The following is a 27,899-nucleotide window of genomic DNA, read 5'->3' as shown; positions in this document are numbered from 1 at the left end:
ACTGCTAATTTGTACCATCATCTTTTTAAAGCTTTGCTGCTGTTACCCACGAGGTGGGTTTTGTGTAATAAAACTATATCCGGGGAATGTCACTAGAGGTATTGTACACTATCCCCCTTTTAACGTATCTCCGAGCCCGTTTACATTCCACGTAAGGATTTTTAGTGAGGTTTCAGTGAGATTTGTTGCCATTCTACAAACAGGGATGTCTGCGTGAACCATTTTATACCATGTCTGATGTCCCATCACTGGGAAAAACCCTACAGGATGCTCTGTGTAATGTCTTTTGGCGTGTCGTCGATCGGACCCATGTTTGTGATGCGAGTGTGTGAAGTCTACAAGTGTTTCTGTGAGTTTCTTTGACGAAGTCTGAGAGATCTGTGCTTGACCTGATTAACTTTCGAACTAATCCCCCCCACCACTCCCAACTATCCCCCCCCCCCCTCCTCCCTACCGCCCTGCGGGTGGATTTTAAACTACCCACCTCCCTAACAAGAGTCTGTGCCCGGATTCTGTGCTTGGCTTCACCACGATAGGAGGGAATTTGAGTTATGCGTTGTGGGCCTGATGTCCGGCTTTTCACAAGTCTTGTTTTGCACACTTACTTTATGCCCAGACGCCTGTATTGGTAAAGTCCAGTAGTGGATTATTCCCCCAGATTTTATCATACCACGCTCGCTGCAGTGGGCACTTCGACCAGGCAGATTCCTCAGTGTCCACGGGGCAATTGCCATTTGTTTGCTCTTTTTGATTCAGTTGACCGGCTCTCGGTCAGGGCCTAGTGGCCGTGACAAGAAAAGTACCCGGTCTGTGTTGTAGTTGGTGGATGGAACCTCTTCTTGGTCGGATCAAATGTTGCAGTTTCCTGTCGCCCCTGTGATGTTAGTCCCTTGGAACCCGGCGCGTCTCTGCATGTTTTATGACATCTAGGCTTAGATCTGGGGCCAGGCCTGCGCTTGCCCCCGCTCACCGCCACGACCTTGGATGTTAGTCTTGGGACCTGGCGTGTCTCTGTATCCTTTATAACGTCTAGGTTTAGATCTGGGGCGAGGCCTGCGCTCACCAGGCTTACTGCCACGACCTGGAGCTGGCACCCAAACCGCGCTGCGGCCGCAATTACGCTTCTTTTACTGGGGTGGTACTATGATTTGGAGCGCTCTCTCACCTCGCCAGTGTTTTGCTGTCCATGTTTCCTTACGTTGCGCCTCAATGCCTCCAGGGCTCCAAGCACTGGAGATCTCTTCGGGATACGCCGCCAGCATATTTGTGTGTGCAGGGCAGTCCACGATCTCCTTCTCGGCAGCCTCAATTTCTTTAGGCAGCGTCGTACGTTCTCAGCGGCCCCCGGCGCAGGGAGATTTTCCCCTGTTGCCGCTCCCCCGACGGGGCTCAACTTGGGGAGCGGTGCATGCCCTCCACTCTACCCAGCGCTGGTACACTTCCACCACCCACTCGGGACCTCAGGAGAAATCCGGAGTCCAGACGCCGTCACAACGTCCTCAGTGCGCCACTGCCCATACGGGTCTTGGTGTTGGATGACTTGCTCTCACCGGCAGCTCCCGGTTGGACTGCCGATCTCGAGATCCGGATGACTCACTGTATTTTCACCTTAACCAAGCTATAGATCGAGCAGGACTGGAGGCACCGCCATTTTAGGTATTCCGCTGTCCTCAGCAGTGCAGGCTTTTGGTATTTGTCTGCAGTGAAATTGAGCTGATTATTTGGCGGACCTTGAAGCCCAATGTCCCAGGGGCATAGTCCGACAAGTACAACAGCCTTGAACTGAGATTAATGTCAGATTTTGGTAGGATATCGGGTGAGTGCTCCAGAGCCGCACTAGTGTGTGGCCATTCCCGTCGGCGGCTAGCCACGCCCCCCGAATGTTGTACTTTTAAGGGCACCCGGGCCTCCCGTGTCATGCCCTGTAAATGGCAGTTGAGTGTCTTTTTGACACCGTAACTAACAGGATATTATTAACTGAACCTTATCTCATCCATCTGAAATAAGGAAGGGTTGCTTAAGATTTCAGTGGAGAATATCCCTAAGATAGAACTAGGATTACTGGTTCGAAACCCAGGAGTGTGGAATTTAATAAAATATCTACTTGTCCATGGGGCAGAATGCTTCATATATCTACTTGTCCTGTAACAAAATCCACTTGTCCCTTTTGTGCCATGTAATGTGGCGACAAATTATGGCAACAGTCTCATTATATAGAAGAGTACTGAAATAGCCTCCCTAATTAATTATGCCATGGCTCCTTCCATAATAGGGTTTGAATACTAACAATTCCCTTATATTGCCATGTTTCCGCAGATCTACATACTGGGGCTGAAGGTAATGGTAAGCAACAGTTCCAGGTTTGGAATGCCCTTTTTAAGTCTGTGCAAACCTACTAACTTGCACATTTTAAGGGTTTTCACCAATTCTTCTCTAATCTTTTCCCATTCTGAGAAAGGTTGGAAATTTACTCCTGACAATGGCAGCCCTAAAACTTCTTCCAGGATTTGAAAAAAAAAAGTGGTTGGAGGGAAAGTGATCTTGCAAACACTCAGATTTTCGCATGAGCAAACTTACACCTGGATATTTGCTCATGCTGAAATGCAGTTCACAAATATTTTCTAGGAGTACTATTTCTTGGCCTACTTGTGTAAAGTTGTGTGAATTCACAAAAGTAGTATATCTGCACTTAATACAAGGACATGGGTGCACTTTTGAGACTTTATTTAATAATTGGGCCCCTAATTAGGCTTGGCATTAAACATGACCGTTTGTGTTAATTAAAATTCTCTATCTCCATTTCTCTTCTTCACTATGAATGACCTCATTCTGTTCTTTCACAAGGAGCATATCAACACAGTCGTTTTGTCCAAAAGCAACTACTGTATCAATGTGTGCTTTTTGGGACCAAAACTAATTTTGCTTTTGCCAATGTTTGTTATAATGGTGAGGGCCCGGCAGCTCCCACACCCATAACATTTTACAAAAACCATGCCAAAACAAGTCATGCAGTGACAAAACCAAAAGGCTGACCAACAATTTCAGACCTACTGGCTTTACCAATGAGTTTTTGTGTTTCCTATAATCTTATTAAAACTGGTCACACTGATTTTCAATTATGAATATTTTTGGAAAATTTTAGTATACATCAACACATTTTACTAAATGATGTTGCAAAGAAATGGTACTGAAAATTTTACAGTAGTATAGCGAAATGTTTTTGCGTTTTTTTTATGAACATTTTATTTTGAAAGCAAAATATCATCAATCTTGCTTTCAAGTTTCTGCAAATATTTGAATCTATGACAGAGCATTCTGGGAGCAGTATACAAAGCCTCATATTGCTAAACATTGAAAACGTGTGTACATGCTTTTTTACTGGAACCACTGTTAGTAGTGCAGTCTGAGCTTACAACATTTACTTATAGCGTTCAACCTAATAATAAAGGCTTTGCATCAATGAACCACAAGTTTGAACAGCATTAACACATGGACACAAATATTACCTTAACTGCAGGCAATGCCTTTCCCTGATCTATAATGTGTAACTGTAAAGTGGCATCCAAAGGGTTTATGCTGTAGGGGGTTGGGCCTACATGTCCCAAGGACAAAATACACTTGAAAACGTGTTGCCCTTGACTCCAAACAATATGTCCCGGGCGAGGGGCGATAGGAATTCCACATCCCTGGAAACCATTACTTCTCTCTCAGGGGATCTCTATTGATAATCATAAGCACTGAATAGAACGATTAGGTCCTCCCATAAGCCTGAAGTAAGAGAGAAAGGTAAACGTAGAGCAAAGAGATTTCTCAAAGGAGCTTATCCTGCTTAGGCATCAACTCTAGAATCTGAATCAAGACAATAGTGTCTTGTAAACGTGTGGCCATATCTCCTAGTTGCTGCCTCGCTGATCTCTGAGATTGGAATAGTTCAAAATAATGCAGAGGTAGCCGCTTAACCTCTGATTGAATGGGCTTTTGATTTTCCAGGTAAGGTTTTCTTAGCTTTCTGGTATTACAGGATTATGGAAGAGAATCCCTATCGAAATGAGGATGGTTTTGATGTAGCAAACCCCATTTGCAAAGGCCCATAATTTACAAACAATAGTTTGGACTTTCTCAAGTCTTTAGCCTTATCCAGATAAAATTGTAACCCCGTTTTCACATCAAGAGTGTTGAGTCATCTCTGCAGAAAATGAGGGGTTTTGAAAATAGGGTAAGTAAGGTAATAACCTGATTTACATAAAAGTCTGAAACCACTTTAGGAACAAATTTGAAGTGAGTTCTCTTCGCTACCCTTATATTGTGGACACAACACTTTGCATGGTCTGTGATAACATAGGGTGTGGATTTCGCCAACTGTGTGTAGAGGTAATAGTGACTAGAAATACACCTTTAAGGACAGATGTTCTAGAGAAACGTTTTGCATAGGCTCAAAAGGACGTCAAATGAGGTTTGAGAACAATATTCAACACGCACGAAGTTGATGGTCTCTTTATAGCAGGATAGATTTTCTTAATGCCTTTAAGAAAATCCTTGACTGCAGGAATTTAAATAAAGAAAATTTGTAAAAGGCATTTTTGATAGGCCATGGTTACTGCAAGATAGGCTTTAATAGAAGAAAATTGCAGCATCCCTTTAGACAAATGTGGCGATATGCTAGAATTACCTCTTTTTTGGCAAGACATGGGATCAGAATTGTTCTGAGCACAACAGATACAGAAACTTTTCTATCGAAAGCAGTAGGGCATTCTTGTAGATGGTCTTCTGACTGCTCTCAAAATGTATAAGCACTCCTGAGGAAGATTCTGATGCCGTATTCTACGAGTTCAGGAGAGTCATTCTGGCCATCAAGTGAGTCAGCTTGATGATCACTGTAGGCAGTAGGGGAATTGGAGGAAAGTTATAAATCAATTTGCCTGACCAATTGATCCATAGGGTGTACCCAAACATGCCTGGTTGGTAAACCCTGGAGGCTAAGTATGGGCATTTGTTTTCTCCATTTGCGTAGAGGTTTATTTTAGGGCAACCCAGTCATAAAAGATATCTTAGAGGACGATGTTGGCTAACACCTATTTGTGGTTCTCTTCAGTAGCTCTGCTCAGAATGTCCGCATGAACATTTTTTATGCATGGTAGATGGACAGCTGTAATCCTGAGAGCCCTGTAGATTAACCATTTTGTGATTGTTTGTGCTTTGATGGACAGTGGTTTGGATCTTGTTTGTTCCAGTAGTGCTTTGTTCTTATATTGTCTGTCTGAACAAGGAGGGAGTGCTTTGTGAAGGACGGAAGGAAGGCATTTAGAGCTAGATGCAATATTCTCGACTCTAGATGGTTGATGTGGAATTCTTTTCCTTTGGTAACATAGAGCCTTGAATCTGAAGGTGACCATGTAAGCACTCCATCTAGACAGGGAGGCATCTGGTATTATCTTCTGTGATGCGATTTCTTAACGAAAACTTGTTCCCTGACAACATTTTTTGGAGGACACCACCAATTGATTACTCTGCATGAGCTGTTTGGATCAATTTGTCTTCCCATTTGCCTGTGAGCTGGTCACACTGATCCCCTAGACACTGTTGCAGTGGTCTCATATTCAAGCGTAATGATTGTGTCCTCATGTAACGCAACTGATTCTCATGTAAAGCCCTCTGATACCGGAGACCTTCGGGTCAAGTTTGCGCTACATAAACCTCTGAAGAAGAAAAAAGTGTGTGTTTCGTACCAAGAAGGTGCAACTGATTCCAGAAGAGACCATATTTGCCTTGCTTTAGGATGAGCTGTTCTTTTCAAGTTTCGACATTTCTGACGTTGGATAAACGTCTCTCTTCTGAATGAATCTTATTTGTGATTCCCGAATCCAAAACTACTCCCAAGTATTAAAGGGATTGTACTGGGATGGAAATACATTTTCGGCAGCCTCAATTTCTTTAGGCAGCGTCGTACGTTCTCAGCGGCCCCCGGCGCAGGGAGATTTTCCCCTGTTGCCGCTCCCCCGACGGGGCTCAACTTGGGGAGCGGTGCATGCCCTCCACTCTACCCAGCGCTGGTACACTTCCACCACCCACTCGGGACCTCAGGAGAAATCCGGAGTCCAGACGCCGTCACAACGTCCTCAGTGCGCCACTGCCCATACGGGTCTTGGTGTTGGATGACTTGCTCTCACCGGCAGCTCCCGGTTGGACTGCCGATCTCGAGATCCGGATGACTCACTGTATTTTCACCTTAACCAAGCTATAGATCGAGCAGGACTGGAGGCACCGCCATTTTAGGTATTCCGCTGTCCTCAGCAGTGCAGGCTTTTGGTATTTGTCTGCAGTGAAATTGAGCTGATTATTTGGCGGACCTTGAAGCCCAATGTCCCAGGGGCATAGTCCGACAAGTACAACAGCCTTGAACTGAGATTAATGTCAGATTTTGGTAGGATATCGGGTGAGTGCTCCAGAGCCGCACTAGTGTGTGGCCATTCCCGTCGGCGGCTAGCCACGCCCCCCGAATGTTGTACTTTTAAGGGCACCCGGGCCTCCCGTGTCATGCCCTGTAAATGGCAGTTGAGTGTCTTTTTGACACCGTAACTAACAGGATATTATTAACTGAACCTTATCTCATCCATCTGAAATAAGGAAGGGTTGCTTAAGATTTCAGTGGAGAATATCCCTAAGATAGAACTAGGATTACAGGTTCGAAACCCAGGAGTGTGGAATTTAATAAAATATCTACTTGTCCATGGGGCAGAATGCTTCATATATCTACTTGTCCTGTAACAAAATCCACTTGTCCCTTTTGTGCCATGTAATGTGGCGACAAATTATGGCAACAGTCTCATTATATAGAAGAGTACTGAAATAGCCTCCCTAATTAATTATGCCATGGCTCCTTCCATAATAGGGTTTGAATACTAACAATTCCCTTATATTGCCATGTTTCCGCAGATCTACATACTGGGGCTGAAGGTAATGGTAAGCAACAGTTCCAGGTTTGGAATGCCCTTTTTAAGTCTGTGCAAACCTACTAACTTGCACATTTTAAGGGTTTTCACCAATTCTTCTCTAATCTTTTCCCATTCTGAGAAAGGTTGGAAATTTACTCCTGACAATGGCAGCCCTAAAACTTCTTCCAGGATTTGAAAAAAAAAAGTGGTTGGAGGGAAAGTGATCTTGCAAACACTCAGATTTTCGCATGAGCAAACTTACACCTGGATATTTGCTCATGCTGAAATGCAGTTCACAAATATTTTCTAGGAGTACTATTTCTTGGCCTACTTGTGTAAAGTTGTGTGAATTCACAAAAGTAGTATATCTGCACTTAATGCAAGGACATGGGTGCACTTTTGAGACTTTATTTAATAATTGGGCCCCTAATTAGGCTTGGCATTAAACATGACCGTTTGTGTTAATTAAAATTCTCTATCTCCATTTCTCTTCTTCACTATGAATGACCTCATTCTGTTCTTTCACAAGGAGCATATCAACACAGTCGTTTTGTCCAAAAGCAACTACTGTATCAATGTGTGCTTTTTGGGACCAAAACTAATTTTGCTTTTGCCAATGTTTGTTATAATGGTGAGGGCCCGGCAGCTCCCACACCCATAACATTTTACAAAAACCATGCCAAAACAAGTCATGCAGTGACAAAACCAAAAGGCTGACCAACAATTTCAGACCTACTGGCTTTACCAATGAGTTTTTGTGTTTCCTATAATCTTATTAAAACTGGTCACACTGATTTTCAATTATGAATATTTTTGGAAAATTTTAGTATACATCAACACATTTTACTAAATGATGTTGCAAAGAAATGGTACTGAAAATTTTACAGTAGTATAGCGAAATGTTTTTGCATTTTTTTTATGAACATTTTATTTTGAAAGCAAAATATCATCAATCTTGCTTTCAAGTTTCTGCAAATATTTGAATCTATGACAGAGCATTCTGGGAGCAGTATACAAAGCCTCATATTGCTAAACATTGAAAACGTGTGTACATGCTTTTTTACTGGAACCACTGTTAGTAGTGCAGTCTGAGCTTACAACATTTACTTATAGCGTTCAACCTAATAATAAAGGCTTTGCATCAATGAACCACAAGTTTGAACAGCATTAACACATGGACACAAATATTACCTTAACTGCAGGCAATGCCTTTCCCTGATCTATAATGTGTAACTGTAAAGTGGCATCCAAAGGGTTTATGCTGTAGGGGGTTGGGCCTACATGTCCCAAGGACAAAATACACTTGAAAACGTGTTGCCCTTGACTCCAAACAATATGTCCCGGGCGAGGGGCGATAGGAATTCCACATCCCTGGAAACCATTACTTCTCTCTCAGGGGATCTCTATTGATAATCATAAGCACTGAATAGAACGATTAGGTCCTCCCATAAGCCTGAAGTAAGAGAGAAAGGTAAACGTAGAGCAAAGAGATTTCTCAAAGGAGCTTATCCTGCTTAGGCATCAACTCTAGAATCTGAATCAAGACAATAGTGTCTTGTAAACGTGTGGCCATATCTCCTAGTTGCTGCCTCGCTGATCTCTGAGATTGGAATAGTTCAAAATAATGCAGAGGTAGCCGCTTAACCTCTGATTGAATGGGCTTTTGATTTTCCAGGTAAGGTTTTCTTAGCTTTCTGGTATTACAGGATTATGGAAGAGAATCCCTATCGAAATGAGGATGGTTTTGATGTAGCAAACCCCATTTGCAAAGGCCCATAATTTACAAACAATAGTTTGGACTTTCTCAAGTCTTTAGCCTTATCCAGATAAAATTGTAACCCCGTTTTCACATCAAGAGTGTTGAGTCATCTCTGCAGAAAATGAGGGGTTTTGAAAATAGGGTTAAGTAAGGTAATAACCTGATTTACATAAAAGTCTGAAACCACTTTAGGAACAAATTTGAAGTGAGTTCTCTTCGCTACCCTTATATTGTGGACACAACACTTTGCATGGTCTGTGATAACATAGGGTGTGGATTTCGCCAACTGTGTGTAGAGGTAATAGTGACTAGAAATACACCTTTAAGGACAGATGTTCTAGAGAAACGTTTTGCATAGGCTCAAAAGGACGTCAAATGAGGTTTGAGAACAATATTCAACACGCACGAAGTTGATGGTCTCTTTATAGCAGGATAGATTTTCTTAATGCCTTTAAGAAAATCCTTGACTGCAGGAATTTAAATAAAGAAAATTTGTAAAAGGCATTTTTGATAGGCCATGGTTACTGCAAGATAGGCTTTAATAGAAGAAAATTGCAGCATCCCTTTAGACAAATGTGGCGATATGCTAGAATTACCTCTTTTTTGGCAAGACATGGGATCAGAATTGTTCTGAGCACAACAGATACAGAAACTTTTCTATCGAAAGCAGTAGGGCATTCTTGTAGATGGTCTTCTGACTGCTCTCAAAATGTATAAGCACTCCTGAGGAAGATTCTGATGCCGTATTCTACGAGTTCAGGAGAGTCATTCTGGCCATCAAGTGAGTCAGCTTGATGATCACTGTAGGCAGTAGGGGAATTGGAGGAAAGTTATAAATCAATTTGCCTGACCAATTGATCCATAGGGTGTACCCAAACATGCCTGGTTGGTAAACCCTGGAGGCTAAGTATGGGCATTTGTTTTCTCCATTTGCGTAGAGGTTTATTTTAGGGCAACCCAGTCATAAAAGATATCTTAGAGGACGATGTTGGCTAACACCTATTTGTGGTTCTCTTCAGTAGCTCTGCTCAGAATGTCCGCATGAACATTTTTTATGCATGGTAGATGGACAGCTGTAATCCTGAGAGCCCTGTAGATTAACCATTTTGTGATTGTTTGTGCTTTGATGGACAGTGGTTTGGATCTTGTTTGTTCCAGTAGTGCTTTGTTCTTATATTGTCTGTCTGAACAAGGAGGGAGTGCTTTGTGAAGGACGGAAGGAAGGCATTTAGAGCTAGATGCAATATTCTCGACTCTAGATGGTTGATGTGGAATTCTTTTCCTTTGGTAACATAGAGCCTTGAATCTGAAGGTGACCATGTAAGCACTCCATCTAGACAGGGAGGCATCTGGTATTATCTTCTGTGATGCGATTTCTTAACGAAAACTTGTTCCCTGACAACATTTTTTGGAGGACACCACCAATTGATTACTCTGCATGAGCTGTTTGGATCAATTTGTCTTCCCATTTGCCTGTGAGCTGGTCACACTGATCCCCTAGACACTGTTGCAGTGGTCTCATATTCAAGCGTAATGATTGTGTCCTCATGTAACGCAACTGATTCTCATGTAAAGCCCTCTGATACCGGAGACCTTCGGGTCAAGTTTGCGCTACATAAACCTCTGAAGAAGAAAAAAGTGTGTGTTTCGTACCAAGAAGGTGCAACTGATTCCAGAAGAGACCATATTTGCCTTGCTTTAGGATGAGCTGTTCTTTTCAAGTTTCGACATTTCTGACGTTGGATAAACGTCTCTCTTCTGAATGAATCTTATTTGTGATTCCCGAATCCAAAACTACTCCCAAGTATTAAAGGGATTGTACTGGGATGGAAATACATTTTTGGGGGATTTGTTTGCAGTCCCACACGGTGGAGGGTAACAACGGCTGTGTGTTATTGATGCAACGTTTGCTGATATATTGATGCTTTGATGAGCCAGTTGTCTAGATAAGGGTCAAACCAATATCTTTGGCCTTTTGAGATGTGCTTCATCCACCCCCATGCAGGTTGAGAAGGTCATGTGTTCTAACTTGAGACCGAAAGGAAAGACTTTGCATTGGTAATAGTCACTCCCCCCCTTTAAACCTCAGGAATTTGCATTGTTTTTTGGCTATTGATATGTGTAAATCGATATTGCAGGTTTATAGAGCATAGCAAATTCCACCTGGTAGACCCGATGAAGTGCTAATATTCTGAACCTTTCTATGCAGCTCCACTTGTTCGCTTTCTTCAACTCTAGAATTAACTCTTTATTTGGTCCTTTATACTTTACGAGAAATTAACAGGAATAAATTCCAATTCCTTTTTGAGGAATTGGAACCTTTTCCACTGCCTGTTTTTTTCAGGGGAATGGAGACTTCTTGCTGAAGTTACCCTTGATGAGTAGGGATGATTTATTTGGTGTCATTGCTGGTGGAGGATACTTGAACCTAAGGCAGTATCCGTTTTTAGATGATATTTTTCCACTCCTCAGATAAGATGTACTGCTTCCTCCTACCGGATTGATAGCAGAGGAGAGGGAAGAAAGAATTCATTGTTTGCCCCTGGCACTGGGTTTATTGGCTGATGTAGATTGCTGTTGCCTTCCTCTGCCTCTTGATTGGCACCTGTCTGCTGTTGATGCCTCTGTTGCTGCACTTGAAGCCAGCAAAGGGATTATTCTTCTGATGGACATATCGGCGGTCATAGGGTCTACACAAATGTCTTTATTCTTTCCTCTTTTCCAAACTGATAAGCTCTGTTTTCATGCAAGATCTCTCATTTTCATCATTGGATCCAAACAGTGTTGTCCCTGAGAATGGGAGATTTAAGGTCATGTGCTGTGCTTCAGGCTTCAGTCCTGTGAGTTTGAGCCAAGAGGAGAGACACAAAGCCTTCCAATGGCAGTATCCATCAACTGCTAGGATCGATGTATCTGGTGCAGCACTGATGATCTGATTGGGTACCATTGCACCTTTATTGATGATTTCTTGGAAATATTTGCGATGGTCTCTGGGCAAGTCTTCTATGAATTGTTGTAGTGAGTCCCAGAGTGGCCTGCTCAGTCCTCCCCAGAGGAGCAGAAGTGCTTGCTGATTTTATGATGAAAGCTGAAGTGCTACATACTTTTCTACCCACTTTCTCTGATCACAGAGTCAGGAGGGGAATCCGGACAGAGGAATAATTAATCTTGGTCAAGAGGCCTGTATTTGTTTTGCAAGTGGGAAGGGGCCGCCTTGACAGAGGCTGGAGTCAGGAATAGATCCATGGCCAGTTCAATGAGATGTGGGACCAAAGGGAGAAGTGGTCTTTAGACGGGCCATCAAAAATTACAGACTTTAAGGCCATGGTATCTTGAAGTGGAATATTTCATTTATTGGCACCTTTTAGGAGGACTTCTTCTAAAGTGTTAATGTTGTCTACAGGAGATAAACTTGCTGGAAAAGAGAGCTTAAGTGTAGGTGAATAATGGCCAGAGATGTGGTTGTGCAGTAGGATCTTGATGACTTCGATTGGGATGTAGAATCGAAATTTGCCTAGCAGTGTAACAGTAAGTTTCAATTCTATTAAGGACACGGAGGCGAGGATTATGCTTTGTACCTTCTTCGCTGTTTTATTACAAAAGTCACAGCAGCCAAAAACAAACCAAATAACAACAGCCCTACCTTAGACAAAGGATATGGGCAAACAGAAAAACAAAGTCCATTAACTACAACTCCCATGAGTATTACTAGGCAGTCCATATTATAGTCCTTTCACAGTCTCCACTGCAGCTACACAGGACGTCCCCTTCATGACCACTTCCTCCGCGCGAGGCACGCTAACTCATCACTGATCCTGTTTGGCACCATCATTTCCTATCAAGAAAAATGCCACAGCGTCAGCAGTGAAAGGGCATCCAAAGCACACACAATGCAACACCATCAAGTCACATCAGCATAAGACTGGAAAACCTGAGTACTTACTGCAGTACGGGCGGGAAATCACCGCAGGAGACCGGGAGGGATAATCCTCGCCTCCGTGTCCTTAATAGAATTGAAACTTACCATTACACTGCTAGGCAAATTTCGATTCTATGTCAGGACCGGAGGCTTCAGATTATGCTAGTTTAAAGCTTACTCACCACCAAATGAGCAATATCAACCACAGGTTTAAAGTAAAACCTCTTAAACGTGGAGTCCGAAGACCAATCTGCAGCACGCATCAAATCCTCCAATCGAGCACCTAAAGAAAATGCCTTCGAAGCCATGGCTCCTCTAGCTGAATGAGCACCAAACTGCTTTGTGTCAATGCCTGCTTCCTGCATAACCCACCGCACCCATCTGGCGATGGTGGGAGAAGAGACAGCCTTGTGCGGCTTTCGCAGCGCGATTAGCAACTGTCTTTCGCCCGGAGGGCGAAGGTCCAAGGTTAAATCCTCATACGCCTTCAAACACTGGACTACACACAACTTGGGAGTATCCACGAAGCATGGGTAGGAAATCGTACGTGCGCCACACTTCGTACGACGTCCCAGCGTAAAAACCACCCCATCAGGGGAAAAAACTCTCGCCGCGACATCCAAGGCGCGGACATCCGACACTCTTCTGCACGACACCAGACATAGGAGCATCGCCAATTTCGCTGAAAGCTCTTTCAAGGACAGATATCTATTCTGAGGCCATGACAAAAAAAGGTTCAGAACGAGATTGACGTCCCAAAGAACCGAATAACGTGGCTCTGGGGGCAGGGAAAGGCGAATTCCCCGTAAGAGGCGGCACACAAAAGGGTGCTCCCCCAGTGGTACACCTGCAATCGGCTGATGGCCCGCCGAGATTGCTGACCGCATCGCATTGATAGTACGGTAGGCTAGCCCGGCTGAAGCCGATTCTGCCAAATAGTTCAGCGTTGTAACGACACCCGCGACCACGGGATCCAAGTCCCGTCGAAGACACCAACGTGACCATTTGCGCCAGGCAGAGCAATAACGTTTCGCGGTGCTGCCAGCCCAGGCCTTCGAGAGGAAATCCTCAGCCGGTCTCGAAAGGCCCGGGAGTGACCAACGTCGCCCGAAAGCCTCCACGCCATGAGGTGAAGGGAGCTCTGAGTGAGCAGATGATGGGGATCCCCGTCCGCGTTGAGAAGAAGTCGCGGAAACCGGGGGAGTAGGATTGGAGAATCCCAAGAAAGTTCCAGTAGAACCGGAAACCAAACTTGAGACCTCCACCATGGAGTCACCAGGACTACGTCCGCCTGCTGGCGGCGAAGGTGAGCAGCCGCCCTCAGTATCATTGAGAACGGCGGGAAACCGTAAGACATCTCCCCGCTCCAGCTCTGGAGGAAAGCATCCGTGGCCTCCGCTAGAGGGTCCGGCCTCCAGCTGAAGAAACGTGGGAGCTGGAAGTCCAGACGAGACGCAAAGAGGTCCACCGAGAATGGGCCCCAGACGGTAGACAGGCTTTTGAACACCCGAGGATCCAGTTTCCATTGACTGGAGTCCCGCAGGTACCGAGAATGCCAATCTGCCACTCGGTTGTCTCGACCCGGCAGGTATTCAGCCGTTACTGAAACCTGGTGTGCCAGGCAGTAATTCCAGAAGTCCTTCGCCAAGTCCGAAAGGGCCTTGGAACGCGGACCCCCCAAATGATTGACGTAGCGTACCGCCGATATATTGTCCATGCGCAACAAGACGCAGGAACGAACCGTGTCCTTGGTCCAGCAGCGAACTGCAAAGGACCCGGCCAGTAGTTCCAGGCAATTGATGTGGAGCTCCTGCTCCCCGGATGACCAGGCGCCGCCTGTGGAAAAACTCCCCACAACGGGCGCCCCAGCCGGCCCGGCTGGCGTCGGACTCTATCACCAAGTCGGGGACAGGCCCGAAAATTGCTCGGCCATTCCAGGCTTCCATGTGAGCAAGCCACCAGCGCATCTCCTCCTTCACTTCGTCCGAAAGGGGAACCACCTGATCGTACGTCAGGCCTCTCCTGAGATGGTGCGCCTTGAGGCGCTGCAGGGCGCGATAATGCAGGGGCCCCGGAAAGATTGCCTGGATGGAAGACGACAGAAGGCCCACCACCCGGGCAATCTGACGGAGAGAGGTGTGCGAGCGCAAGACCGTCAGGCGGAGGATATGACGAATTTTCCCAATTTCTTGGAAGGGAGACTCAGGGTACACCGTACCGAATCCACGGTAAAACCGAGGAACACCACCGTCCGAGACGGAACCAGAACAGACTTCTCGCTGTTGATTACAAACCCCAGATTCTGGAGTAAGGATACCGTCTGGCGGAGCTGAAGCTCCAACTGTACCGGGCACTGTGCCATCACCAGGATGTCGTCCAAATAGACTATCATCCGGATACCTTGGCTCCGCAAAAACTCCACCGCCGGCCGGAGGAGCTTGGTGAAACACCAAGGGGCCGAAGAAAGACCGAAAGGAAGGGCGGTAAATTCGAACACCTGACCCCCCCACCGGAACTGCAGAAAGCGCCGGTGCGGGGGATGAATAGGCACCACCAAGTAAGCATCCTTGAGGTCCAACCGCACCATCCAATCGTTGGGAAGCAAGACGTCTCTTAGAAGATGAATACCCTCCATCTTGAAATGCCGGTAGATCAACCAACCGTTGAACTCCTTGAGGTTGATCACCGGACGCTTCCCCCCGTCCGGTTTGTCCACCAGGAACAAGTTGCTCAAAAAACCTGCTGGGTGCCGAACCGAAGGGCAAACGGCGCCCTTGCGCAGCAGGTCCGACACCTCCTCGTCTACCAGAAGTGCGTCCGCACGAGAGAAAACGATAGGGGGGGGAGGCCTGTCTTGGTGGGGCCTGTCGTAGAATTCCACATGGAAACCCCGTATCGTTTGCAAGACCCAAGCGTCCGTTGTGAGAGCGGCCCAGGCGTCTGGAAACAAAGCCAACCGTCCCCCCACGCGGAATGACACTCACCGTTAGAGGCGTTTCCGGCAGCATTCTTGAATCCACCACGGCCGCGGAAGCGCTGTCCTCTGGTGGGGTAGAAGGTATTATAGTTCTGAGAGGAGTTGTACTGTCCTCGTCCGGAGCCTTGATTCCTGTTGGTCGCCTGCTGACCACCACGGCCGGTCGCGCGCCCCCTCCGCGACCGGCCCCCCTGGAGAAACGTTGGTGGAAGACCTTTTTGATGCTCGACTGGGCCCTATCCAGGGACGTGAAAGTATTGACAAACTTCCCCAGTTCCTTGATAAACGGCTCTCCAAAGAGACCACCCTGGGCCACTGCTCCCGCTTCCGAAGAGGCTAGGTCACCCAGCTTAGGATCTAATTTAATTAGGAGGGACCGTCTACGTTCGGTAGACAACGCGCAATTCGCGTTTCCCAGGAAAACCACCACCCTCTGCGCCCAGTTAGAGAGGACCTCAGGGGAGATGGCCGCCCCGGACTCTTTGGCTTCCTCCGCCATATCCAAAATCTTAGTAATGGGGCCAATGGCATCTAAGAGCTTATCCTGGCAAGACCGCCAGGAACGGTCAATGCCCTTGCGGGGATCCTTAACGAATTTAGCCAAAAAGGTGGCCATTTTCGGGTCCAACTCCGGGGTCAGGGCTACCTTACCCTCTAGTGTAGGCCTAGGGCATTCTCCACGCAAACAGCTCCTTGCCTCCTTTTCCAGGGGCTTGCGGAGGCGGCCAGCGACGAACTTCGCCACCTTCTCTCCCGGGGCCCAGGCAGCGGACCGCGGATGCATGATTTCATCCGGGTCCAACATCCCTGAGGTGTCCCGAGGAAGCTCGGCAGCGGAGCCCGAAGGGCGCCAAGAACGCTCCGACCCATCCTCATCATCAGTGTCCGCCGGGGAGGTAGGTGCAGCAGACAGAGGAGCAGCGCCAGTGGATCCCGAAGGGCCCGGGGCCGGGGAAGACGCAGGAGCGGGATCCATCGCCTTAGCCAGGAATGCGTCACGCAACCTCTCAAAGGCGTCCTTGTCCACACCATGCGAAGCACCCGGCACTACATCCCGACAGGGTTTCTTAGGGGCCGGGGGAGAACACCCCTTAGGGGCGGAAGAACCAGCCGCCACTCCTAGGTGTGCCTGGGTCACCCTCTCACACTCCTGGATAATACGCGTGGAGAGGCGTTCCTCCATAGGCCCCACAATTTCAGAGACACACCTATAAATCGAGTTGTCTACAGCTTGGTAGAACTCATCGTCGTTGAGGTAGCCCTGCGACTCCTCCTCCTCATAGTATTCGTCCCCCATCACCCCTAGCTGACCAGCACCCACCTAAGGATTCTGTAGAAATTAAAATGGGCAGGGGCAGTCTGGGGAATAGGATCGCTGGTTAGAACCAGAAGAAATATGGGGGCAGAGCTATGCTGCCTAAAGTAGACGCCCAGTGGAACCGGGAATTCTGGGGGGGCACTCACCCCACTAGCGCGCAGGCCCTCCTGAAAGGACCGGGCCTCAGTCACCTCCCAGCGCGCTAGGTCCGTGAATGGAAGCAGAACCCACACTGAGTGCCCTCAAAACGCCCGCAGGCGGCAACGCGGTCACGCCGCTATACAGACCCCCACCGGGGCGTAGTAATTAGATGTGGGGCAATACAGACTCTGCCGAGCGTCAGGGTGAGGCGACAGGGCACTTGCCAGAAACGTTCTCCTCAGCGCGATTCCCCAAGGAAAACGCGCCGAGGAGAACGAGACGCAACAGCGCCCTCTGGTGGCCGGATGCGGCCGAGACAAGGACAAAGTCGCGTAGGAGCAGAAAAGGCTCCCGCGACCGAACTGGGCTCTGTAAAGGAAAAACGGAGCACAGCAAAGCCCCACAATAAATCAACATACGAACATATTCAATGAGATTCCCAACAAACCCCAAATACAACAGAAATGAGGAGAGAGGGCAGAAAACCACTTAACTGGCTGCGAAGCAGTGAAGAAAGAGGGAGTGGTCATGAAGGGGACGTCCTGTGTAGCTGCAGTGGAGACTGTGAAAGGACTATAATATGGACTGCCTAGTAATACTCATGGGAGTTGTAGTTAATGGACTTTGTTTTTCTGTTTGCCCATATCCTTTGTCTAAGGTAGGGCTGTTGTTATTTGGTTTGTTTTTGGCTGCTGTGACTTTTGTAATAAAACAGCGAAGAAGGTACAAAGCATAATCTGAAGCCTCCGGTCCTGACATAGAATCCCACCTTCATCTTCAACTAGACCATTTGGGTGTACTTGAGCTGTAATAATAACGGTAAAACTGTGACTCAGACCTCGTTCTATGAGGACAAGTCTGGTATGTTAAGACCCGAGATCTGAAGCGCATAGGTGGAGGTGCCACTGATTCGGGTGATTGTGGAGGCCCCAAAGGCATGACTGGTGGAATTAATGCAAGAATTACCGGTAGAGTAGGAGAATTCGCAGGTGTCTGTGGAGGTTGTGCCGCATGTTGAGTAGGAGGAGTATCTAATATGATGACTAGAGAAGCTGGCTTAGAGGGCAAGCAGGCTTTGAAGTACTCCATCCTATTCTGAGGGAGCAGTCACACCTTAATTTTTGAAAGCCACCCTCACTTTTATTCTCGGCAGCAGATGTGTGTCTCGATGTTGAACCATGTCTCAACGATGACTGATGTCTTGACAACGATGAACCTTTCAACGTCTATCAATTTCCTCTTCAGTCGTATGTGTCCTCTGCGTTGAATCCGCCCTCGACGGAGAGCAATTTGGTGCTGTGCATTGAATGGGGACGTCATCTCTCACTTTGATTTCTCGTCTTGATTCACATGGTGAGATAGGAGCACTGGTAGAGGGAGCAGCCTCTCATCACCCCTCAGATGTGTTTTGAGAGAATCTTTCCTTTTTTGGCACTATTCTTCTTGGCCATGTAGGTGAAACTTCTCATTCTCTCTCAGAGTGTTTGTCTTCTGGGATCATGACTATCTGACAAACATAGCATACAGAGCCTGTACAGGTTTGTTTTTACCATACTTGCTGCCACGATCTCTGCGCTTTATATTTTGTGACTTAAATGCTGTATGTATTTTCTGCCTTCTGTTTAAGTAAGTAAAATTGGTACTTTAGGCTGGCACATGTGCCTCCTGGCATTTCCGAAGTAAGATGTAGAAACTGCACAAAACTTGACTTTGGGGAAAAAGTGCTTCTGGGTCTGCACAATTGGGTGGGACTAATCTGGGAATATGATTTCTATGGGTATTCTCCTGTTTGAGAAGCTCTATTGTTCCAAAGTGCAGGAATATAACCAAAACGAAATTGAACTGTGACTGCTAGTGACAAGAAAAGAGAGTAGGATTTAAACTTGGGTTTTGCTGTAGGGAAGTTTAACATACCACTGTGGGCAATGTGTTTTTCGCCTCTACAAAGGGAGTTGCAGAATGAGATGAAAAGTAAGATCCATCTTTAGAGTATTTGAACTTCATTAGACCCAAATCCTCTGTCTTTGAGTGGCAGAAAAAATAAAATAGGCCATTATTGCTATTCTTAGTTTTATTTGCATTGTTTCGTGGACTAACAGACATTCTTGGCAATCAGAATGGCAACTTCATCCTCGGATTTGTAATAAAGTTGTTTGCTACAGGTTGTACTGCAAGAATAAACAAGCATTTGTAATGCAATAGGTTTTGCAGTAGCAAAGTTTAAAGTTGTTGGTATTGTAAATGGAATTGTTTTTTTATCTATTTTGTTTTAAAAGTAACAAATACATATAAGGTTATTTATAATGTAAGTATGTGAAAGTGGCAGTACTGGTAGTGGTGGTATTTGTAGTGGTTGTGGTAGTGGTATTGAAGAAATTGTAGTATTGGTATTTATTTATGGTGAGATAGTTTGTGGTGTAAGAGTGGCAAATCCGGGACGCATAGTCACCCTAGCCTGGAGCAATAGTTCGGTACCATACTTATTAATCCTGTAACATCACAGAAAAAAAACCTTTTTTTTTTTTAAGGTGCTCGAACCTTGAGGAACACTCACCCAGTCATCACTTGAGGGCAGCTATAAATCGCCGTCCTTATTGAATTACAAATGAAATTAAGCCCACACTCTCCTTATTGTAAATGTATTAATTATTAAAGAAATCCAATCCAATTCTTAAAAGGTTAAGTGCACACTGACCCCTGACATGCTACACCTAAATAAATTGCACCACAGGTCATGCAACAATTTCCAAATAAGGCACTTTGCACAGATGTTCAAATACTGTATAGTGCCACACGCCGCAGAACCAGGCCTGGTGTGCAAACCACAAGCAACCACCACACGTTGTGCACGAGAGACACCCAACACATTGCATACACGCACGTCTCCACACGAACAGTAAACACCCCAATGTCATTACACGCAGAAATTGTGTGATACACAATGCCCATTGCCTCGCACACTAGATTAGGGACACAACGCCCTGCTTTCATGCAAACTGCTTCCAACCACACTGAGGGCGAACGAAGACTGCCGAGGCCCACCCACATGCACAGGTCTCAAACCCTGTCTGGGCAGGTTCACCTCCGCCAGCCGGCACCGGAGGCCGCATCCTCTCCGGAATATTCACTTTAACAATCACACCCAACACAGAAGTCAGAGACTGGTTTCACTTGGTGCCGATGTAGGAGCACGAACACACGAAATTGTACAATCGCCATACCTTTGTGCCTGCACACCGCAGCCTCCAAACATTACAGCCACACGTACACACCATAGCCTCTAAGCATTATAGCCACACAACCGAAAGCTACCACAAGCTAACAGCAGCAGCCACCTGACACTGTGTGTTTTTCACAAGTCTGGTACGGCGCGGGAGACTGAAGCATTCAGGAACATATCCGAGCTTCCCAGCACCATACCCGAAGCAGTTTCACACAGATAATAATCTAAAGCCCATATTTTGAAAACAGTTGACTGTGCCATCTCTTTCACAGGAAGGTGAGAGGGTCGTTGTTTCACGAGTTGACTTCTCTTGAAACGAGGGAGAACTTTAAAGACATTTCAGGGAAACTACTGGAGTCATTACATTCCCAACCCCACCAGGTTCATCAACTAAACTCGTACATAGGCTGCCAACGCGACCCACCTCCAGCAAACCCAAAAGTAAAAATAACTGTTTGCTGGCAGGAACATCGCCATAACAAGTATTCTCTACACAGACACACACCCTGCCAAAGAGAGAAAGATAACCGATCAAAGACTCGGACTGTGTTTGCACAAAGAGAAAAAAAAAACGCTCGCCATCTGTTTTCATTCAGCCGCTTGTATTTGCATCTGGGCTGAGTGATAACAGATGCGCTTGTCACAATGGGCGGCATCACCAACTGCAAGGGTGTCAACAAAAGTGACAGCCAGCAAAAAAGCAGGGAAAAAACATTAATCACGACCTAAGCCAATTGGAAACGGTCGAGACACAGGGGCGTGGATTAAAGTTCCACTTTTTAGAGTGTTTACTATAGCCCTCGCAGGGTGAGGCGCGCATGCTCGTGCCAACGCCAGGCAAGACCTAAAAACAGGGTAAGGGCATGGGCGCATGCTCAGTTAATGTTTTGCTTTACCAAACCTTTGTTTGTTCAGTATACAGTTGTAAGAAAGGCTCGTCTCCAAGGTGCGTAACTAAAAAATATTGTGTTTTTCTGACTACTGCACCAGAAGCGTCAATCTGCTGGCCACTGATTGCTAAAGACGAAGTGATATTACTGTGTGATCAAACCAGGGGCAGGACTTGTGTCGCCTGCTCCACTTACAGAAAGACTCATGGAAGGAAGCTAATTGTATAGAAATTACAAAACTTTTTGCGACATGGTTAAATTTGTAAATACATAGCATGCAATCTTAATGAAGGACCTAAAAGTGTTTGTAATATTTCGCAGATGTCAGATGAAATACAATGTATGGGTAAATGCTGTTAGTTAAGAGAGCAGCTTTCGCATTTTACTCTGACACCACCGCTATTTAACCATTTTAGTTTTTTGTTCTGCAAAATACAAGGAGGCATTGTAGCTAGAAAGTAGCCACTGATTTTGAAAGCAGACGCTGAATTAAAGGATGGATCTACCAGGGACCACACCTTTTTTCATCAGAAACCTCGTTTTGGCAGAAAACACATCTAAATTAATGGTTTATCAAGGAGTGGGTTTTGTAGAGGCACTAAAAAAAAACCTTGAATATGTGGAATGAGAAAGAAAAAATCTTTATAAAGATTGCATTGGAAATGGCAGTTAAACTTTTGTTTTATGTAAGATTTAATTTATCTTCCTCGTCATATCAGCGCCCTCGTAGTACTTGAATAAGGCTGATGGCGATTAACAAAAGGTGTATGGATTAAGAAGTTCAGCGTCCTACGTTTTACACATGCTAGGCCATTTTGTCATTCAAGGAGTGTTAGAGCACTGCTTGCAAAGGGATCATCAGCCTTTTGAAGGTGTGCTGTAAACAGCCTTTTTGCAGTTAGAAATATGGAAAGCGTCTTTTGCTTCAGAATCCCCTTGTACCAAAAAACTCAACCTTTTGTGAATTCTGGCTCCTTTTATAAAGCACTCGCAGTATTAAATTTACATACCTGTTTCAGTTTCTGCACAAACAGTCTTCTGATTTGGCTCTATTATATCCTCTCATTAGTCTCTTTTCTCCTTGTTTCACTTAGGTAGCTTTGAGTGTGGAAATCCTGATCGGTTAAAGAGTAAATGCATTCCTGTTGAAGAAGCAAGAGCGTTTGTGGCGGTTAGTATTCTCATCGAACCTTCTTTATAATTGATGTCTTTCTACCATCACTAAATCTTGGTCACATGTCCAGCAGCCAAATCAAATATGTATAGAAGATGCTTAATGGGTAACCGAGTAATATGGTACTATGGCCGAGTCTTTCGTAAATGTCACATGTTAAATGTGAATGTGATTTATTGCATACATTACCCCTAACTTAATCTTATATTATGTGATTACTTTTTTTGAAAGTTAGCTTGAAAAGGGTGTGTGTCTCTTTACAAACATGAAAATATTTCATGGCAACTGTATTGAAAAACTGCATTGTATTGTGTGGCTGTCTGTGGCTAAACAACGATAAATGTATTTGATTATGATGTAGCGTTTTATAGTAAAATGTCCTTTGCTTTGTTAAAACAAAATCTGTAGACTGCAATGGTGGACCATTATTGGAATTAAAATGTTCAGATTTCGTTTTTTCTTTCATGAATAGACTGTTGTATAAACATTGTACTACAGTAAAGCTCTCTGCAGACTGGTTTAGGGATGTCATTATGAAGCTGAAACCCTCATTCCAAAGGGGCCCATGAATATTTTCCACGTTTCATGTGCCCCAGTTATTTATTGGTTTTATGCCACTCTATTTTGTGCAGTAACAGCACCCATTTATGTGTCAGATATGTACATATGCAAATTTGGATATATAGCTGTGCGTGTGTGTGTATATATAGAGAAAGATACTCAATTTGTTCTGTCATCTTTGTGTTGAGGATATGCCACATCCTTATGTTTATCCACATGTATTCATTGCAGTTGCTCTGTTTTGCATGATACCAAGATGCTCTACATATCACAGCACAATTTGGGTTTTTCATTATGCCTAAAAAAAGCCATATAGTGCCTAAGAGAATTGGGGTGGGGTGTATTATTCCAGTACCCCTCCTCGGTTCCTTTGAAGACTGCCAGCTACGCTTGGTCATCATCACATACACGCTGCTCCTTTGATGATAAATGTATTTATACCTCAATGCCTATTGGGCATCTGCCTTGGTCTGCAGCATTTATTTATTTATTTTATTTGAAGAGTTTTATATAGCGCTGGCTAGACCCGAAGGTATCAGAGCGCTTTACATGAGAATCAACAATGTAACAGAAAAAGATCAACAATTACACATTACATAAAAAAATAGGCAAAACATTAGGAGAGGAGAGAGAAAAGTAGTGGAGGGGGCAGTGGAGGTGAGAAAGGGAGGATAAGGGAAGAAACCACAAGGAGAGATGAAAGGAAGTCTGTCTAAAGACCAACTGGGTAGGTGACAACCAAGGAGGGAATCCACAGCCCATCTCCCCTATAGCTAAACCAGGTAGCTCCATCGGGCATCAGACAAAATAGTTCAGTCTCAAGTGGCGAGAGAAGAAGTTCCCAAAAAAACAAAGAGGGTGGGGACAAAGGGCAATGGCAGGTGAGGGCAAAGGACAGAAGTTGGAAAGAGTAGGAGCGGAGAGGGGTGAGAGAAGGGAGAGGGGGGTGATATGGTCAGGAGAGACGCAGGAGCGTTTTCTTAAAGTCCGGCTCGGTAGGTGATGGCCAAGGAGGGAATCCATAGCCCATCTCCTCTTTAGCTCGCGAGGTAGCTCCACCGGTCGTCAGTCAAAATGGCTGGGTCTCAGCTGTCGATGGAGGGTTCATAGAGTCAATGCCTGGGGCGACCGTCTTGAGGATAGGCAGGGGGAATGAGTCCTTGATATACGAATTCCGAGGGTCCCCATCATTTTCTATAATCCGGATGAAAGGGGGTGCAAACTAAGCAGATAAAGCTCTGGGAGAAGAATATACAGGCTTAGCACATGAATGCAAGGAGCTTGATTGCCACTACAACTCCTATGGGTCCTTGTTAGGTGAAACTCAAGGCAACATTTCACTTATAAAATACCACATCATACTTGAGCTATTTAAACAAACTGCAGATGGGGCCAGCCAACCTCTAAAAAGGGTATATATTAAAGCAGCCAGAATGCATACTTAACACCCTTTTGAAATTGCTCCTGTCCTGCTGGTGGAAAACTGAAGTACACTGAAAGCTATGTGTATTATTCATATAGCATTTTGGGGTGGAGTCCTGACTTGCATTCAGAAACTGAGCCCAGTATATCTGCACATGATTACGAAACACTTTCACGACCTGCATGCAGTGATCTAGAACTCTGCCCGATTATCGCCCCCTGCTCCTGGTCTGCCCATCATTTAATCCAGGGCCGACTCTCCCTTCATGTCGATCGGTAAATCCACCGCCAGAGTGGAAAGTTCTGCGAAGTTGGAACAAGATTAGTGCGGATGAACTGATAGCCACCCTAAGACACCCAGATCCATTAATGCAACCCAAGGGCGACCTAGAGGCCGATAGTTCCACCTTATCGCTAAGGCTTAAGAGCGCCATAGATGTAGTAGCACCTGCACGCAGGGTGAGAATCTTGGACAAGGGCAAAGGTGCCCCTTGTTCAATGATGCTCTTAGGATACTGAAACAATCTCTCCGCCAGAGTGAGAGAGCCTGGCGTAAAGCTTATGAACCTAGCGCTCGGGCGGTTTATGTATCAGCGTTCGCCTCCTATAAATAGGCCATCATATCACGGAAGGCTGAATTCTATGAGGCCAGGATTGCTGCTGCCCTCAATCCCCAGAAAGAAACCTTTAAGGTCCTGAATGAGATAAGGAAAGATAAGGGGAAAAAAACATCCTTTAGTCAGGAAGACTGTAATAAATTCCAGTCCTTTTTTACTAAGAAAATAAAGGATCGCCTGACGGAAGTTCACCGTACTCCGAACTTCCCCTGTCCCACAGGCCCCACTCTCCCACTCCCTACAATTGACTATCCTTTAACCACCCTGCCATTACTCACTAAGGAGTCCTTGGCTATCCTGACTGGGCGGGTGAAATCTGGTTCACCAGCAGACCCCTGACCACCCAAGATTTTCAAGATGGCCCTTCCGGGAATCGATGACTATGTGCTCTCCTTCCTTAAAAGCTCCCTTGTTAGAAAGGCGATCCCAGGGGAGACAGAAGATGTCTGACTGCCCACCCCGAGACCCACCTCTCTGTATGGGATAGGCCGAGCGCCGTAGGGAGGCCTCCTTGGCGAGGCTCCTCTCCTACAGTCGTAACAACTGAGCAATCACACTACCACAGACGGACACCACACGAAGGGATACTCTCAAGAATCTTTATATAAGCAATGAAGGCACGTTCTCGTAGTAGCAAAACACTGGGATCGAGGGATCTGTAAAGTCTTGGTTTCGGGAATAAGGGGGTAGCGGGACAGTCTTAGTACCAACTGGTGCGTGGATAGTTCAAGGGGTCGGGCCGCGACAGCGTCAGCAGGGCCTTGAGATAGTTCAGCGTGATCAGGCCGCGACAGCGTCAGCAGGGCCTCGAAGGTGGTTCAGCTCGGTCAGGCCGCGACAGCGTCAGCAGGGCCTCGAAGGTGGTTCAGCTCGGTCAGGCCGCAACAGCGTCAACAGGGCCTCGAAGGTGGTTCAGGTCGGTCAGGCCGCGACAGCGTCAGCAGGGCCTCGAAGGTGTTTCAGCTTGGTCAGGCCGCGACAGCTTCAGCAGGGCCTCGCAGGTGTTTCAGCTTGGTCAGGCCACGACAGCGTCAGCAGGGCCTCGAAGGTTCCAGGTGCAAGAGTTCGGATCAGGATCAGCCCCGACGAGGTCAGCAGGGCTTCGACTCCAAGGTACAACTAGAGTCCTAATCTAAGGCTGGCCCAGATAGAGGACTGGAGGCCTTTGATGTCCGGACCCTCGCGCCTGGGGGTCAGAGGGGCCGGGATGAAGGTGTCCAGACACCCAGCAGGGGGGTGGAGCCCGCGCCCAGGGAGGCTGGAGAGCGATCGATACCAGGCGTCCGGGGACGGCTGGAGGGCCATCGAAACTCCCCTCCTCCGGGATCCGCCAAGTGGCTACTCTACCACCTGGGAGGATCTTGGTGCCTCGATGTCGGGGCTGCGCTGGGGCCGGGGCCAGGGGCGGCTGCGGCCACGTGCTCGGGACGTGAGAGGCCCAAGATGGAGTTGGGCTGGAAATGGCGGCCTGGCATGGTCGCCGGACCGGCGGGGTTGGCGAGAGCAGGGTCCGCCGGGGTCCCAGGGGGGAGAGCCGTAGGTTGCCAGGGGGCTGCTGTCGTCGAGGGTTCGTTGAGGGTGGTGTCCGGAGGGGCGACAGCGTGTCGAAGGAGGGCCGATGTCGTCCTGGGCCCGCCATGCGGGAGGGGTAGGACCACGCCACGAGGCCGGGTCCAACATCCCTGGAAACAGGGCTAGTCCCTGCCAACCTCAAGGAGGCCCGTGTTATTCCGCTCCTACAGAAACCAGGCGCTGACACTAAGATTCTGAAAAGCTTTAGGCCAATCTTGCATCTGCCTTTCCTTGCCAAAGTACTTGAACAGCATGTTCTTCCTTCCCTTTCCCATCATCTTGAAGATAATCATCTCCTAGAACCTAATCAGGCCGGTTTCAGGGCCCATCACAGCACGGAATTGGTCATGCTTTCCGTGCTGGATGAACTGAGACTCCGGGCAGACAAAAAAATGCCTTGTGCCCTGGTTCTGTTAGACCTCTCCGCGGCATTCGCGGATGGTGGATCTAGGCATTCAGGGCACAGCCCATGCTTAGCTCTCTTCTTTTCTAAAAAAAAATGCTCGCAGAGAGTCCATCTAGCAGATCTGGTATCTAACCCAGCTACTCTCTCATGCGGAGTGCCCCAAGGCTCAGCATTATCGCCCCTCATTTTAATGCCTATTTACAGCCCCTGATCACCGCACTGAATCAGATGGAGTGCCGGATCTGTAATTATGCCAATGACACTCAAATCATTATCCAAATTGACAGCTCTCCAACAGCACACTTAAGAATGCAAAATATCTTAAAATGTACTGTCGATTGGATGTCGGCTAACTCATTAAAAATAAACCCTTACAAAACTGAGGTACTGGCGGTTACCTCAGTCTCCAGCCCATGGAATGACCTCTTTAGGCCAAAAGAACGTTTGACCTTTTCCTGAACCGGCCGTGGCCGTGAAAAACCTGGGAATCAAAATTGATGCGAAACTATCCATTACACAACAAGTCTCGGCAGTCGTAGGAACATGTGTCAGATTCCGAAGACCGCTGCGAAAACTGTCTCCACTCCTTACCTTTGCCACGCTCAGACGGGCGGTTTCAGCAATGATACTGTCGTGTCTGGACTATGGCAACTCTCTGTACGCTGGCCTCCCCACAACATTTGTTGGCCAGATTACAAGTCGTCATGAACGACGCAGCCAGATTAATTTTTAAAAGACCAAGACAGGCACATGCCACACCCTTACTACGCGAGCTTCATTGGCTCCCAATCAGGCAGAGAATTAAGTTTAAGGGTCTCTGCATCACACATAAAACCCTGTACGGCCAAGCTCCAAGTTACATCAAGGACCGCATTGCCACCTTTGTTCCCAGAAGGGCACTGCGGTCAGCAGAGGCCACCCTACTGGTCTGCCCTTGTTTCAAACTGTCCTCCATGGGAAGGTGAGTGTTCTCAACTGCTATCCCTCT

General features: G+C 46.5%; 2 protein-coding genes across 2 annotated transcripts in view; one reads left to right on the top strand and one right to left on the bottom strand.

The window, feature by feature from the left end:
• The window catches only part of LEMD2 (LEM domain nuclear envelope protein 2), a 261,893-nt gene that overhangs the window by 110,340 nt on the left and 123,654 nt on the right, over positions 1 to 27,899 (top strand). The window contains exon 4 of the mRNA XM_078644245.1: positions 22,254 to 22,330. Within this exon, the coding sequence (XP_078500371.1) occupies positions 22,254 to 22,330 (77 nt within the window). The remainder of the gene's footprint in view (positions 1 to 22,253; positions 22,331 to 27,899) is intronic.
• Positions 12,263 to 17,430, bottom strand: LOC144753618 (uncharacterized). Its single transcript, XM_078641254.1, has 2 exons — positions 15,595 to 17,430; positions 12,263 to 12,526 (listed from the first exon to the last, which is right to left on the bottom strand). The coding sequence occupies exons 1-2, from the start codon at positions 16,882 to 16,884 to the stop codon at positions 12,461 to 12,463; spliced, it is 1,356 nt and encodes a 451-aa protein (XP_078497380.1). The 5' UTR covers positions 16,885 to 17,430; the 3' UTR covers positions 12,263 to 12,460.

This window comes from Lissotriton helveticus, chromosome 5_1 (assembly GCF_964261635.1).
Source record: "Lissotriton helveticus chromosome 5_1, aLisHel1.1, whole genome shotgun sequence".
In the NCBI taxonomy this organism is placed as follows: domain Eukaryota; kingdom Metazoa; phylum Chordata; class Amphibia; order Caudata; family Salamandridae; genus Lissotriton; species Lissotriton helveticus.
Note: the sequence above shows the minus strand (reverse complement) of the source record. Positions and strands in the feature narration are given on the sequence as shown.

Coding starts and splice junctions, on each gene's coding strand:
- LOC144753618 (XM_078641254.1), bottom strand. CDS start 16,884: ATGGGGGACGAATACTATGAGGAGGAGGAGTCGCAGGGCTACCTCAAC. Junction 12,527..15,594: donor TGCCGGAAACGCCTCTAACG/GTGAGTGTCATT, acceptor TTTTCTTGATAG/GAAATGATGGTGCCAAACAG.